This window comes from Ylistrum balloti, unplaced genomic scaffold (assembly GCF_031769215.1).
Source record: "Ylistrum balloti isolate Yb309-2 unplaced genomic scaffold, AGI_CSIRO_Ybal_v1 Utg370962, whole genome shotgun sequence".
NCBI lineage: Eukaryota > Metazoa > Mollusca > Bivalvia > Pectinida > Pectinidae > Ylistrum > Ylistrum balloti.
Genome location: NW_026782541.1, coordinates 209,631 through 226,092, shown reverse-complemented (window position 1 = coordinate 226,092; position 16,462 = coordinate 209,631). Strand labels below are relative to the sequence as shown.

Sequence of the window (16,462 nt, the reverse complement as noted above, 5' to 3'; positions counted from 1 at the left end):
CATCATGTTATGTAATACTAGTTGTATTATCAAAACTATCGCCAAGCACTTGAAATTATTCTAAAATCAATACTCAATGTCACCAATAACACAATACAGCCTAAGCCAAGGTTACCACGACCAATTCAACATCTACTAGTATGGTACAATAGATAGCCTCAATCATTGCCTTTGGTCTGTATCTAGGATATATGTCTACAATCTGTCACTCCTACAGGTGAGCTGACTAGTCTGCCACTTGTACAGACAGACTATTGTAAGCAAGGTGAGCTGACTAGTCTGCCACTTGTACAGACAGACTACTGTAAGCAAGGTGAGGTGACTAGTCAGTCACTTGTACAGGCAGACTTCTGTAAGCCAGGTGAGGTGACTAGTCTGTCATTTGTCCAGACAGTGTAAGTCAGGTGGGCTGACTAGTCAGTAACTTGTACAGCAGTGTAAGTCAGGTGGGCTGACTAGTCAGTAACTTGTACAGCAGTGTAAGTCAGGTGGGCTGACTAGTCAGTAACTTGTACAGCAGTGTAAGTCAGGTGGGCTGACTAGTCAGTAACTTGTACAGCAGTGTAAGTCAGGTGGGCTGACTAGTCAGTAACTTGTACAGGCAGACTTGTAACCTGACTAGTGTCCAGCAATACCTAACGATGTGTAGAACTTTATGTTCCTAAACTGTGGTGTAACCTGACTAGTGTTCAGTAATAACTAACGATGTGTAGAACTTTATGTTCCTAAACTGTGGTGTAACCTGACTAGTGCCCAGCAATAACTAACGATGTGTAGAGCTTTATGTTCCTAAACTGTGGTGTAACCTGACTAGTGTCCAGCAATAACTAACGATGCGTAGAGCTTTATGTTCCTAAACTGTGGTGTAACCTGACTAGTGTTCAGCAATAACTAACGATGTGTAGAGCTTTATGTTCCTAAACTGTGGTGTAACCTGACTAGTGTTCAGCAATAACTAACGATGTGTAGAGCTTTATGTTCCTAAACTGTGGTCAGAAAGACAAGAATATTATATATATCAATATATTACATAATGTTGCAAGAAATACAGCCTTAATGTTCCTGACAAAGTGAATGAGACAGAAAAATCTAAGACAGGGTAGCACATGTGATTTCCCTGTCTCTTTAACAAGAAAAAGTTATTTGAGTTTACACAAAGTCATTGACACCTGACACGGTCGGCGATGTATTGGTGTGGTCAGTGGTTATTATCCTCTAGTAACTACAGGGTGTTTTGTGTTACACCCATACTATGTTTACCCAACCCTACCTATATTATTATTATATAAACAATATCTAGTCATAAACACAGGTGATAAATTCTTGTCAAGCATTCTATATTGAGATAAAAATTTCACACAGCCTATTTATGACATATAAAACAGCTCAAATTCAATCAACTCATTAATATACTTGCCTTCAACTACATGTACTACATTTTACACTAGGATTTTGACAAAAAGGAATTTTTTGTATATTGGTGTCTGTCTTCAGTTTGCTATGATAATTCTGTGAGAAGTTGACAGGAATGAACAGTAAGCACAACACCTTGTGTTACAGCCATTACACCATGGCAAGTGCTTCTATAAATCATGATATTAACCAGAAAGTGACATTTACTGGAGTTAAAATATAATTAATAGCAAGTAACTGTTCTAGTGTCTAGTGATGTTCAGTAAATATCATATGTGATGTTCTGACGAGTTTAGTGAGGAGTCAATGTTCAGCAGTGATGTTCTGACCAATGTTCAGCAGTGATGTTCTGACCAGTTCAGTGTGGAGTCAATGTTCAGCAGTGATGTTCTGACCAGTTCAGTGTGGAGTCAATGTTCAGTAGATATCCTTTGTGATGTTCTGACCAGTTTGGTGTGGAGTCAATGTTCAGTAGATATCCTTTGTGATGTTCTAACCAGTTCAGTGTGGAGTCAATGTTCAGTAGATATCCTTTGTGATGTTCTGACCAGTTTAGTGTGGAGTCAATGTTCAGTAGTGATGTTCTTACCAGTTTAGTGTGGAGTCAATGTTCAGCAGTGATGTTCTGACGAGTTCAGTGTGGAGTCAATGTTCAGCAGTGATGTTCTGACGAGTTTAGTGAGGAGTCAATGTTCAGCAGTGATGTTCTGACGAGTTTAGTGTGGAGTCAATGTTCAGCAGTGATGTTCTGACCAGTTCAGTGTGGAGTCAATGTTCAGTAGTGATGTTCTGACCAGTTTAGTGTGGAGTCAATGTTCAGTAGCGATGTTCTGACCAGTTTAGTGTGGAGTCAATGTTCAGTAGTGATGTTCTGACCAGTTCAGTGTGGAGTCAATGTTCAGTAGTGATGTTCTGACCAGTTTAGTGTGGAGTCAATGTTCAGTAGTGATGTTCTGACCAGTTTAGTGTGGAGTCAATGTTCAGTAGTGATGTTCTGACCAGTTTAGTGTGGAGTCAATGTTCAGTAGTGATGTTCTGACCAGTTTAGTGTGGAGTCAATGTTCAGCAGTGATGTTCTGACCAGTTTGGTGTGGAGTCAATGTTCAGCAGTGATGTTCTGACCAGTTCAGTGTGGAGTCAATGTTCAGTAGATATCCTTTGTGATGTTCCAGTTTGGTGTGGAGTCCAGTTCAGTGTGGAGTCAATGTTCAGTAGATATCCTTTGTGATGTTCTGACCAGTTTGGTGTGGAGTCAATGTTCAGTAGTGATGTTCTGACCAGTTCAGTGTGGAGTCAATGTTCAGCAGTGATGTTCTGACCAGTTCAGTGTGGAGTCAATGTTCAGTAGATGTTCTGACCAGTTTGGTGTGGAGTCAATGTTCAGTATATCCTTTGTGATGTTCTATTCAGTGTGGAGTCAATGTTCAGTAGATATCCTTTGTGAGTTTAGTGTGTGGAGTCAATGTTCAGTAGTGATGTTCTGACCAGTTTAGTGTGGGGTCAATGTTCAGTAGTGATGTTCTGACCAGTTTAGTGTGGAGTCAATGTTCAGTAGTGATGTTCTGACCAGTTTAGTGTGGAGTCAATGTTCAGTAGTGATGTTCTGACCAGTTTAGTGTGGAGTCAATGTTCAGTAGTGATGTTCTGACCAGTTTAGTGTGGAGTCAATGTTCAGTAGTGATGTTCTGACCAGTTTAGTGTGGGGTCCATGTAATTATCTTGGCACATAGAATTAATGGAGACAGGTATCACATAGCAAGCTTCCTTTTAATACCAGGATTATTATACATAGTTCTATGTATATGATGTATTACTGTATGAAGTATGGGACTCTGCCAGGGTTCTATCTTGAATGTAAAAATACATCAACAAAACCTCAATCCCATTACCTTCTAACCACGTCTTGTTGGAATTGGCAGCATGTCAAATCCCATACTCCACAATTGATTGACCCCCGGAAAACTGTGACTTTGAAAATGTGCAAATTGATTACTGTCCGTATAAATTGTTTCCATTATAGGCAGATGAAAATCAATTACTGGATATGTAGAACACCATCCAGACGTGAGCACATCTTTTGTGTTTAAAGATCTCTCTCCAACAAATATTCAGCAAAAATAACAATCTAAAACTTTAACCTATATGGTATTGTTAGAAAGGCATTACCAATGGACTGTTAATGTAAACTAGTAGACAAGGATACAGACTGTGTCTCTGGTTCAAATGGTCAGCTTTAAATGTAAGATCACCAGCTCTCACGATTTATTCTCCTTATTGTTAAAGAGTCTATGTCTAGTACATCTCATTGTCATAAGCTACCTGTCCCTCCGACCAAACAATCTGTACTAAAGCAGGGATAATCAAATGGACATTTCCCAGTGAGTAGGGGCCAGATTAACAACTCAATAAATCTAACCCTGTCATACCACCAAATATATCATAAATCTGCCTGCCAATGGACTTAGTAAAGCTCTCATAAAGTTACAATGTCTGTGATCAAAACAAATGACAAAAGAAATTACACAGCTAACGACAGCATGATGTCTGATGTGGTATAATATTCCTACTATGTACAGTTTCACACACTTTGGATTTCTAAACACAACCATATCTGAATCAGTATATTTAATATCATAAAAAATTCATCTCTCAGCACAATTTTCCAGACATTTCTCGTCCAAACTTAAATCACAACAAAATGTAGATAAGATACTAAGATGTAGCAAAAATTTATTTATCATTGAAATAAATTCTTCAAAATTGATGAAGACTTTTTTTTGCTCATTCTAACAATCCCTCAACCCAACCCACCCCCACTCATCCCTTTTCACAAACACATTCACATAATATTCATCAGATTACTTGTATTTTTATGAAATCAAACAGGGTTTAAAATTTTGGGACAAAAAGACACACTTCCAAGCCTCCAAAAGAAGAATAAGACCTAGATTTGACTTCTTTCGTTTTGATTCAGAGTCAGTTTCTACTGTTTGAAAACACTGTCCTAGTCATAACATAAGATATCGCTTAGCCTGGAGGCCTAACTAGAGCTTAAGTCAGAGTTAATAAGGCAGATATCCTCTGTTCTGAACAATAGATATAGGTGAACTGTACACCAAATCCACATGGAATTTTAAAGACCAGTATAAAACTATAAAGTAGCCGGATTAGCTGGTATTAACTTTTCAACACCTCTTGTTACAGTCCCATTTGACACTGCAGGCAGTACTTGTGACATAACACTCTATATGTACATGAAGTCTGTCAGGAGTTGTTTGAGGTAGTCAATTTTAGTTTCTATCCTATCTATCCTGAAACTTGAGCTTGATACTAATAACATATCGTATAATTAACATCTCAATCATTTCTAAATCAAACTGAGAGACAACGTTTAGATATGAGAACAGACTTACTTTAGTCCTGGTTGACCTGGAAACTCCTCAAGTTGCTGGAGTTGTTCCTGAAGTTCCTGGATGGAATCCTGGGAACAGTCACTGGCTCTGCCTACATCCTCCTCCTGAGATGTCAGGACATCAGTCTTAATACCAGGACTTTGTGTGAAGGGTTGGTCAGTCACCTGACCAATAAACTTCTCTGAAGCACTACTGATTGGTGTGAAGATCATATTGCAGGGTAAATCTGTCTGACAACTGGAGTCGTCCTTGGTGTGTTCATCTGGTGTAAGTGCAGCTGCACTCACTACAGTTAATTGCTTATGGTCTGTGACTGGGTGATGACAGGTGGGGGAGGACTCTGTGACACTGATTACATGACCCTGATTGGTGTTGGGGTGGTGTTTGGTAAATTCAGCCTCTGTTTTGCTCAGCTCAGACAAATTACTATCACTGTCGTTTAACTGCAGAGATGCATTAACATGTTGAACAGCATTATCATTGGAGGAATGGTCTTGTGAAAGAGAATTTTCAGGAAAAACCTGACACAAATCCTTTCTGATATGCAAATCCCCTTCAAACTGGTCAGATTCCAAATTCATAGAGTGGCATATGTCTCTATCTGGTGGTCTTAGTACTGGGACAATATCTTCTCTTGAGGAGGTGTCTGAGACAGAGGAATTCAGCTCACCAGGACAGACCACCACAGAAGGCTCACTGACAGAGGAATAAAGCTCACCAGGACAGGTCAACACAGAAGGCTCACTGACAGACAAATCAAGCTCACCAGGACATACCATCAGAGTGGGCTCACTGACAGACGAATCCAGCTCACCAGGACAGACCATCAGAGTGGGCTCACTGACAGACGAATCCAGCTCACCAGTACATGCCATTAGAGTGGGCTCACTGACAGATGAATCCAACTCATCAGGACAGATCACCACAGAGGGCTCACTGACAGACGAATCCAGCTCACCAGGACATACCATTAGAGTGGGCTCACTGACAGATGAATCCAACTCATCAGGACAGATCACCACAGAGGGCTCACTGACAGAAGAATCAAGCTCACCAGGACATACCATCAGAGTGAGCTCACTGACAGATGACTCTAGCTCACCAGGACAGACCACCACAGAGGGTTCACTGACAGATGGATCAAGCTCACCAGGACAGACCATAAGAGTGGGCTCACTGACAGATGAATCCAGCTCACCAGGACAGATCACCTCAGAAGGCTCACCGACAGATATATCCAACTCACCAGGACATACCATTAGAGTGGGCTCACTGACAGACGAATCCAGCTCACCAGGACAGATCACCTCAGAAGGCACACTGACAGATGAATCCAACTCACCAGGACATACCATCAAAGTGGGCTCACTGACAGACGAATCCAGCTCACCAGGACAGATCACCCCAGAAGGCTCACTGACAGACAAATCCAGCTTACCAGGACAGACTACCACAGAGGACTCACTGACAGATGAATCCAGCACACCAGGACAGGCCAACACAGAGGGCTCACTGACAGACAAATCCAGCTGACCAGGACAGACTACCACAGAGTGCTCACTGACAGATGAATCCAGCTCAACGGGACAGGTCAACACAGAACCTAGATTGTCAGGGTGGACCACCACAGAAGGCTCACTGCCAGAGGACTCACGCTCAACATGACAGACCACTACAGGAGGTTCACTGACAGGCATATCCAGTTCAATAGGACAGACCACCACAGAGGACTCATTGACTGAGGAATCCAGCTCACCCGGACAGGACACCACAGAGGGCTCACTGACAGTATTAGGTATTGAACAAATGTTTACTTCACTTCTGGATAAAGTTTTATCTCCAACTTTGTAATATGTTGCAGGTGTTGAAATATTTGTTTGAGATAAGTTTGGCCTTTGGTCTTCAGTTTCTCTTTCTAGGTCAATAGTTGAAACTGATTCACACATTTCATGACATTTGCTAGTAGACAATTCATCATTTACACAAGTGTTAGACTCATTGTTTTCACTCTCCTCAGTCTGGGAATTATTTTGTTCCTCTTGTAGAAATCCTGTGTCATTTTGTTCCCCTTGTAGAAATCCTGTGTCTTTTTGTTCCCCTTGTAGAAATCCTGTGTCTTTTTGTTCCCCTTGTAGAAATCCTGTGTCTTTTTGTTCCCCTTGTAGAAATCCTGTGTCATTTGGTTCCCCTTGCAGAAATCCTGTGTCATTTGGTTCCCCTTGCAGAAATCCTGTGTCATTTGGTTCCTCATGTAGAAATCCTGTGTCTAGTTGTTCCTGTTGTTCCTTAGGGTTCAAATCCTCTTCTCTATGGTCAACATCAGAATTCTCCAAAGAATCAGTCAATTCCTGCTCTCTGGCCCAAGGTTGTGACCCGTCCAGAGAATCAGCATCTTCTAAAGAATCTGAGGAATAAGACCTATGAGCACCATCCAAATCTGCTGATATTGTCTTAGCAGTATCTTGTAAAATATCACAGACAACAAATCCACTGGTAGCCTGGAAACTGCGGTTAAAAGTTAATTGAGCATTTAAATTTTGTGTAGAACTTTGTGGAATATTTTGTAATGTTCTTTCCTCTGGAAAATTAATCTCCAATTGCTCTGGACTCATCACATATACATTATCAGAAGACAGATTTTCCTTTTTTTTACACTTAGTTGGTATATCAGTCTGAGAATCCCCAGCGGAATCACCATGTTCTCGTTTTCTCTCAGATTTACCAGAGTCAGATTCTGTGTCCTGGGAAAGGTGAAGGCTGACATCTGTTGGTGAGATTAGACTACTTTCCATGATGTCAGACTCATCAGAATTACCTGTAAATGCTAAGTTTTCATTGTTCATATCTGGATCCATTTTGCATGATGCAGAAAAATTTGTATCACAATCCAGAGCCACAGCCCCAAGCAATCCAGTGTGAGGCACGGATCCTTGTGGATCCTGTTCAGAACCAATACTTGTCCTACCCTGAAAGTTGTTAGTGGAATCAGCAAAGGAAAGTGCTCCCGAGCTCTCAAAATTATCTGAACTTTCTGGGTAAAAGCCGGAGTCACTGTCTAATTCGACTGATCTTCCCACTTGTTCCTGTTGATATGCAAGGTCATTGCTGAACACACTATCATCCACATTACATGGTTTATTTTCCAACATGTGTGATAATTCCACTTGTTGTGTAGCACCATCACACACTGAGTTTACATTGCACTGGTTGTCGGTAGGTCTCCCTGGACCATCTACTGAGGAGCCCAGACTGTAATCCACAGGTTCCTGGACTGGATGCTCTCCTGCTATGGAGTCCGAAATGCTACTGCTATGCTGCCTAGCCCAAATCTGTTCATCAGGTGAGTCCTTATGAAGCAAGATAACTGGTATTTCTATACCACCCTCCATTTCTTGTGAATATTTTTCAAAAGCATCAGCCAGTGATTCTCCAACAGGCTCAGAATGTCTCCGGGTGTCGTCCTCATCAAACTGACGCTTCTTCCGCCTACGGACAACAGGAGATTCTGAGACTTGGCTTTGATCTATAGCCTCTACCTCCTCACTTGCTGCCTCAGGGACACTGGCTAGGGAGGTAGCACTGGTTATCGGTCTAAGTTTGGTAGGTGGGAGGCGTGGTAACTTGTTGTTAGAGAGGCCTCTATTTAAGGACAGTGTAGGTTGTGAAACACTTTGTCGAAGTCGTGGAAACACACCGGACTCATCAGTATCGTGCCTCATTTGTTTAGTTACTCCCGGTGCCTGACCAGATAACCCATCAAAGCCTGTCTTTTCCTTTTCAAGTTTTTCCGTTTTGCTGGATTGTTCAGACCGCAATGGTTTGTGTCTGTTTTGTGATGGTGTAGCTTGTTTCTTTGGTGATGGACTTACATGTTTTCCTGGGGGAGGTGTAGTCTGTCGCCCAGATAATGATACAGTTGATCTACCAGGCGATGGTGATTTTGACTTCCTTAAGTTTGTGGGTTTTCCATCCTCTTTACCTTTCTTACTTTCAGCACTCATTACTTTCTTAGAATCTTGTTTCCTTACTGAAGTAGATTTAGGCACCACTTTTGATTTCTGTTTAGGTTCATATTTGAATTTCGGTGGAGGAGCAGTATACAGTCGACTTGTGACTTCCTTTGCACCAGAAGTCAATTTTTCTGAAGCTGGACTCTTACTGGACCGTTTCCGTGTTTCTACAGGAGCACTTACAGAACTCTGTGATGATGGGGAGGTGTCCATGCTTTCCATACTGTCTGGTACTGAGTCCAAGGATGTGATGTTGAGAGAAGAGCTGAGGGACAGTCTAGTAGACAAGGACGGAAGGTCCCCCTCACTACCTTGCTTCAAAGCCAGCAGGCTAGATGCACGAAAGGGGAAGCCTAGGCTAGATGTCTGATTGTCAGTTAGAACTTCTTCACTGCAGGCAGACCTGAGGGGACGTGGAACATCCAAACCGACCTGCATCAAACACTGCTTCTCCTCTATATACAAATGTAACTGCTCCTGCTGCCGGTCTAGTTGAGTAAGGTCATCATTCTGTAAGGATACAAAAATGAGGAGTAAACTTACAAAATCAACATCATTTAAGACTACTGATGAAAAGATCCATTTATCATGTCAAATGTTCTGACATATCTTAAATAAATGAAAATTGTGTAAATGATGCATGATAACCATTTTCTATACAATGTATCACATATCTTCTAAGTAATGTGTCACAAGTGTGCTGTACTCTCACCTATCTAACTAACCTAGATTTACTTATCTCACTAACAAGTGTGCTGTACTCTCACCTATCCAACTAACCTAGATTTACTTATCTCACAAACAAGTATGCTGTACTCTCACCTATCTAACTAACCTAGATTTACTTATCTCACAAACAAGTGTGTTGTACTCTCACCTATCCAACTAACCTAAATTTATTTATCTCACAAACATTTGTCTTTACACTAAGCGTTGTTCAGTGTTGACTACAGATATAGGTTATTATCTATCTATTAATAACCAAATAAGGTAATCACAATCTCCACGAGTCAAGCTTTCTTTGGTGTCTTGCTGTCACATCGTCCATGCACCAGTTGATACAAACTGATGCCCTAACTGTATTGTATATAGTAGCACAGAATGTTCGCATGAAGTGTTTCACTATACATTTTGGTGAGATAACTGTGCAAAGACTGATTGTTGTAAACATCAATGAGACTGGTTGTTGTAAACATTAATGAGACTGGTTGTTGTAAACATTAATGAGACCGATTGTTGTAAACATCAATGAGACTGATTTTTGTAAACACCAATGAGACCGATTTTTGTAAACACCAATGAGACTGATTTTTGTAAACACCAATGAGACCGATTTTTGTAAACACCAATGAGACTGACTGTTGTATGATTTTTGTAAACACCAAGGAGCTGATTTTTGTAAACACCAAGGAGCTGTTTTTGATGCATAATAAATCCATAATTATTAGTCTTAATCCAAATACTGCCAAATGATATCATGAAGTTTGTCAACACTCACTTCTTCGGTGCGGTATCTAGTGTAGAGAAGAACAAATGAAATAAGTAATTTCTTACAAGTTGAACATGTAAGTGTTTCAAAAGATAACCCTACTGCAATCAACATATTTTTCATTGTCCCAAACTGCCTATACCAAGAGGTAGTTTCCTGTCTTGCTAGTTCCTATCACATTTCTAAACATTTTTCAAAATCTTATTCTGGTCAACTTTTCTTTATAATCATAGAATGATTGAAGAAAGCATTTTCCAGTAAATCATACAATATTACTTGATGATCTGTAGCACATTCCGTAAAATTCAGATATGTTCCTCTTTCTGTTTACAGTAATGGTGACTTCTGAACATAAAATAACATCGTGAGCTAACACTTCCTGTAAATAAATAACACAGAATGTCTGAGGGTAATTATCTGAACACACTTTAAACTATTTTGCAGGAATCAATTATCTTTTTATAGTAACAGTATTCCTGACTTTGACCTGAGGATGGAAAATCCCTCCCACTTAAATGCTTCCTTCAAAGAAGCACTAGGTGAAAATGGAGTGCAATTGGCCCAAAAGAACTTCAGAAATTGCCTGAAACCAAATACTGAGACAGAGACAACCTGATTACTAAAGGGCACCCACATCATTTAAAAATAAGCACCATCTAAATAATACATTGCAATTTTCTAAACTTGCATTCTTTTAAAAAAAATGCTCTCTTCCTTTCCCAGTCCAGTGCAAGCAACATGATCAGTTTTCCTTAATTAATGAAGCTTAAGTTCTTCATGAAAGTGGAAGTGACGAAGGCTTCTGCAAACACTAGATCCAATAAAATCCATTTGTTAGGCAGATGGTAGTTCATATTGTCCTTAGAGTAACCATGGTTACAGAAATATTTACCTGTAAATATCTGGAGAATATTGTGTAATGACCGTTAATTATCTGTTTTTCAGCTTCAATACAAGGTATGGTCGAGTCCTGTGATTTTGTTAAGCAGGAATTACCCTTACTAACCATGGTTCCAGTAATATTTACCTGTATGTCTGAGTTCTATGAAATCACCAATAATCAACTCCAAGTATTTATAGATATTCTAGCCCGATGATTATTTATCTATACAGCTTACAGAAACCTCATCGTGTCTATCTAACCTGTAGCTCCATTACAGACCAGCACCTGTCAGTCCATCAGAGCCTGAACAAACTATTGATCTTACTATAGCTACTTTACAGCCCACATACAAAATCATGATTAACAAAGGTGGTCAGATATTACAGGTATTATACACTTTCACACACATATTTTATTGACAAGAGTAATTAGCTGATACCTGTTGTGTCTAATATCTGCCAGGTCAGGGGAGGTGACTCTTACTGAGATTAACAATCACTATTGTTACGCAAGTCCATTTACCTATCTTCATTCATATTAAGATCAGGTCTCTCCATCTCACAAACAGAAATGTGATGTAGAAACAGAAATGTGATGTAGTGTATAAAATATCAACACTATATCACAAACAGAAATGTGATGTAGTGTATAAAATATCAACACTATATCACAAACAGAAATGTGATGTAGAAACAGAAATGTGATATTGGAGTATACATCAACTTCTGTTAACTGCCCTATATTTAACCAAACATGTACTGTTCTGTACTTGCCTTGTATCTAAACCATACATGTACTGTTCTGTACTTGACAGCTGTCCAATGATGGGAAACCCTTATCTACCTCCTATATACAATGGTACCTACCATACATGTTATGTCCTAAAACTGACTGTGGCCCCAAGAGTGGTGACCCTTTTCTACCTCCTATGTACAATGGTACCTACCATACATGTTATGTCCTAAAACTGACTGTGGTCCCAAGAGTGGTGACCCTTTTCTACCTCCTATGTACAATGGTACCTACCATACATGTTATGTCCTAAAACTGACTGTGGTCCCAAGAGTGGTGACCCTTTTCTACCTCCTATATACAATGGTACCTACCATACATGTTATGTCCTAAAACTGACTGTGGCCCCAAGAGTGGTGACCCTTTTCTACCTCCTATATACAATGGTACCTACCATACATGTTATGTCCTAAAACTGACTGTGGTCCCAAGAGTGGTGACCCTTTTCTACCTCCTATGTACAATGGTACCTACCATACATGTTATGTCCTAAAACTGACTGTGGTCCAAAGAGTGGTGACCCTTTTCTACTGTCTATACCCAATGATACTTACCGTGCGAGTAATGTCTTGTAACTGACTGCGGTCCTCAGAGCGGTAACCTTTCTCTACCTCCTCAAGTTGGTGCAATTCGGCATTGAGTTGGTCCTGTGTCGTCTGGTATTGTTCTTCAATCTCTTCTGCCTCCTCTAGCAGTCTCTGCTCGGAGTCACGGTAAGAAAGGTGACGGATGAGTTCCCCCTGGGCAAGTGCTTTAATCTGACCTTGCAAGGACTCTTTCTTCCTTTCAATATCCTGAAGGCCCTGGTCACAACCCACATCAGATGTTTGGACCACAACTAACTCAGTCTGTGAACCAAATTCAGACTGTGCTTGCCCTCTCTTGACCTTCGCCAACTCTTCCTGCAGGAATTGCTGGACTGTAGGCAAAGGAGAATGATCTTACAGTATATTTCATAGAATTTTCATTCTTAATAAAAAAAATAAAACTAAAATAAGTATGTACAAACAGTACAATGAATTTTGTGGTAATTATTACATTTTGTAACTATGACACCTGCAGTTCACCTACAGTTCTCTTAATTCTGTAAGTTGTCACCTTTGTACTTTTAGAAATCTTGCCCACCACACCACAGACAATGGTGTGTACCTGTGCTATAGACATCTGCCCTCTACCACCACAGACAATGGTGTGTACCTGTACTATAGACATCTGCCCTCTACCACCACAGACAGTGTGTGTACTTGTGCTATAAACATCTACCCTCTACCACCACAGACAGTGGTGTGTACCTGTACTTTAGACATCTGCCCTCTACCACCACAGACAATGGTGTGTACCTTTACTATAGACATCTGCCCTCTACCACCACAGACAATGGTGTGTACCTGTACTACAGACAGCTGTCCTCTACCACCAGACAATGGTGTGTACCTGTACTGTAGACTTCTACCCTCTACCACCAGACAATGGTGTGTACCTGTACTGTAGACATCTATCCTCTACCACCAGAGACAATGGTGTGTACCTGTACTGTAGACATCTGTCCTCTATCACCACAGACAATGGTGTGTACCTGTACTACAGACAGCTGCCATCTACCACCACAGATAATGGTGTGTACCTGTACTATAGACATCTACCCTCTACCACCACAGACAATGGTGTGTACCTGTACTATAGACATCTGCCCTCTACCACCACAGACAATAGTGTGTACCTGCACTATAGACATCTGACCTCTACCACCACAGACAATGGTGTGTACCTGTACTATAGACATCTACCTCTACCACCAGAGACAATGGTGTGTACCTGTACTATAGACATCTGCCCTCTACCACCACAGACAATGGTGTGTACCTGTACTATAGACATCTACCCTCTACCACCACAGACAATGGTGTGTACCTGTACTATAGACATCTGCCCTCTACCACCACAGACAATGGTGTGTACCTGTACTATAGACATCTGCCCTCTACCACCACAGACAATGGTGTGTACCTGTACTATAGCCATCTACCCTCTACCACCACAGACAATGGTGTGTACCTGTACTATAGACATCTACCCTCTACCCCCACAGACAGTGGTGTGTACCTGTACTATAGACATCTGCCCTCTACCACCACAGATAATGGTGTGTACCTGTACTATAGACATCTGCCCTCTACCACCACAGATAATGGTGTGTACCTGTACTATAGACATCTACCCTCTACCACCACAGACAGTGGTGAGTACCTGTACTATAACTAAAGACATCTGCCCTCTACCACCACAGACAGTGGTGTGTACCTGTACTATAGACATCTGCCCTCTACCACCACAGATAATGGTGTGTACCTGTACTATAGACATCTACCCTCTACCACCACAGACAATGGTGTGTACCTGTACTATAGACATCTGCCCTCTACCACCACAGATAATGGTGTGTACCTGTGCTATAGACATCTACCCTCTACCATCACAGACAGTGGTGTGTACCTGTACTATAGACATCTACCCTCTACCACCACAGACAGTGGTGTGTACCTGTACTATAGACATTTACCCTCTACCATCACAGACAGTGGTGTGTACCTGTACTATAGACATCTGCCCTCTACCACCACAGATAGTGGTGTGTACCTGTACTATAGACATCTACCCTCTACCACCACAGACAGTGGTGAGTACCTGTACTATATCTAAAGACATCTGCCCTCTACCACCATAGACAGTGGTGTGTACCTGTACTATAGACATCTGCCCTCTACCACCACAGATAATGGTGTGTACCTGTACTATAGACATCTACCCTCTACCACCACAGACAATTGTGTGTACCTGTACTATAGACATCTGCCCTCTACCACCACAGATAATGGTGTGTACCTGTGCTATAGACATCTACCCTCTACCATCACAGACAGTGGTGTGTACCTGTACTATAGACATCTACCCTCTACCACCACAGACAATTGTGTGTACCTGTACTATAGACATCTGCCCTCTACCATCACAGATAATGGTGTGTACCTGTGCTATAGACATCTGCCCTCTACCACCACAGATAATGGTGTGTACCTGTACTATAGACATCTACCCTCTACCATCACAGATAATGGTGTGTACCTGTACTATAGACATCTGCCCTCTACCACCACAGATAATGGTGTGTACCTGTACTATAGACATCTACCCTCTACCACCACAGACAGTGGTGAGTACCTGTACTATATCTAAAGACATCTGCCCTCTACCATCACAGACAGTGGTGTGTACCTGTACTATAGACATCTACCCTCTACCATCACAGATAATGGTGTGTACCTGTACTATAGACATCTACCCTCTACCACCACAGATAATGGTGTGTACCTGTACTATAGACATCTACCCTCTACCATCACAGATAATGGTGTGTACCTGTACTATAGACATCTACCCTCTACCATCACAGACAGTGGTGTGTACCTGTACTATAGACATCTACCCTCTACCATCACAGACAGTGGTGTGTACCTGTACTATAGACATCTGTCCTCTACCATCACAGACAATGGTGTGTACCTGTACTATACAATGAACTTACATGCTTCTTTTTCCTGCTGTAGACAGTCACGAGCATATGCCAGTTCCTCCTCAGCTATCTGATGTTGGGTAAGATTTTCTTTAGCAATCTCACTCAATGACTGTCTCTGTTGTTCAATTTCCTGTTTGTGACTCTCATGTAAACGCCAAAGCTCCTCTTCTCGACGTTGTCTCTCCTCCTCAGCCTTTCGATGTTCCTCACGCACCCGCTGTAGTTCCCGTCTACAGGTAAAAGCAGAGTTTTTTTTTGTTACTCTTTACTTCAATCTTGTCTAAAGGTAAAACGTGCTTAATGCACAGAATCTGTGAGTACTCTCTCTACATCTCAATCTAACAAATTATGTTATCACACTTTACAAAGCTTTGTTTCCAAGTGGCTTTTAGACAGATACATGACAGCCTCTCAATACTCAACACAGGCTTTTACACTCCTCTAAAGCAATCAACAGGTTTATCATGCAGGCAAGCAGAACATTGTGTTTCAATGCTTCACATGCAGACAGGTAAGGTATTGGCTCTATAATCAATAGTCTATTCTTCAGTTTAATCCATCAACAGACAGGTAGTGTATTCTTATCAACAAGAGGCCCATAGGGCCTGTATGGTTCAGCTGGTTTAAATCTCTATAATTGTTTCATCGAAACTAAATATAAAGCATTTGAAATTTTAATATCCATTTTCCCCCTATTGGATCCTTCTCTCTGCTCAATTAAGTTCCTTTTACCAGAGGATGCTTCAGACCAAACTGAGACAAACTTCTGTCTTTCCTAAAGAATAAGAATATTGTTAAAGAATTTGTTGTCTTTCCCCAATTATGGTGACGGATGCCACAGCATGCCATGTGCTATCAAAATGTGTAGGGCAAGCCAAAACAGGTCAC

At 41.1% G+C, this 16,462-nt stretch overlaps 1 protein-coding gene across 1 annotated transcript in view; it reads right to left on the bottom strand.

Annotated features, from left to right (window-relative positions):
- LOC132559734 (uncharacterized) overlaps positions 1-16,462 on the bottom strand; it is a 108,762-nt gene that overhangs the window by 18,716 nt on the left and 73,584 nt on the right. The window contains exons 25-29 of the mRNA XM_060224361.1: positions 15,584-15,804; positions 12,555-12,919; positions 6,288-9,346; positions 5,507-6,242; positions 4,827-5,347 (exon numbers count right to left, since the gene is read on the bottom strand). Coding sequence (XP_060080344.1) covers positions 4,827-5,347; positions 5,507-6,242; positions 6,288-9,346; positions 12,555-12,919; positions 15,584-15,804 — 4,902 coding nt within the window. The remainder of the gene's footprint in view (positions 1-4,826; positions 5,348-5,506; positions 6,243-6,287; positions 9,347-12,554; positions 12,920-15,583; positions 15,805-16,462) is intronic.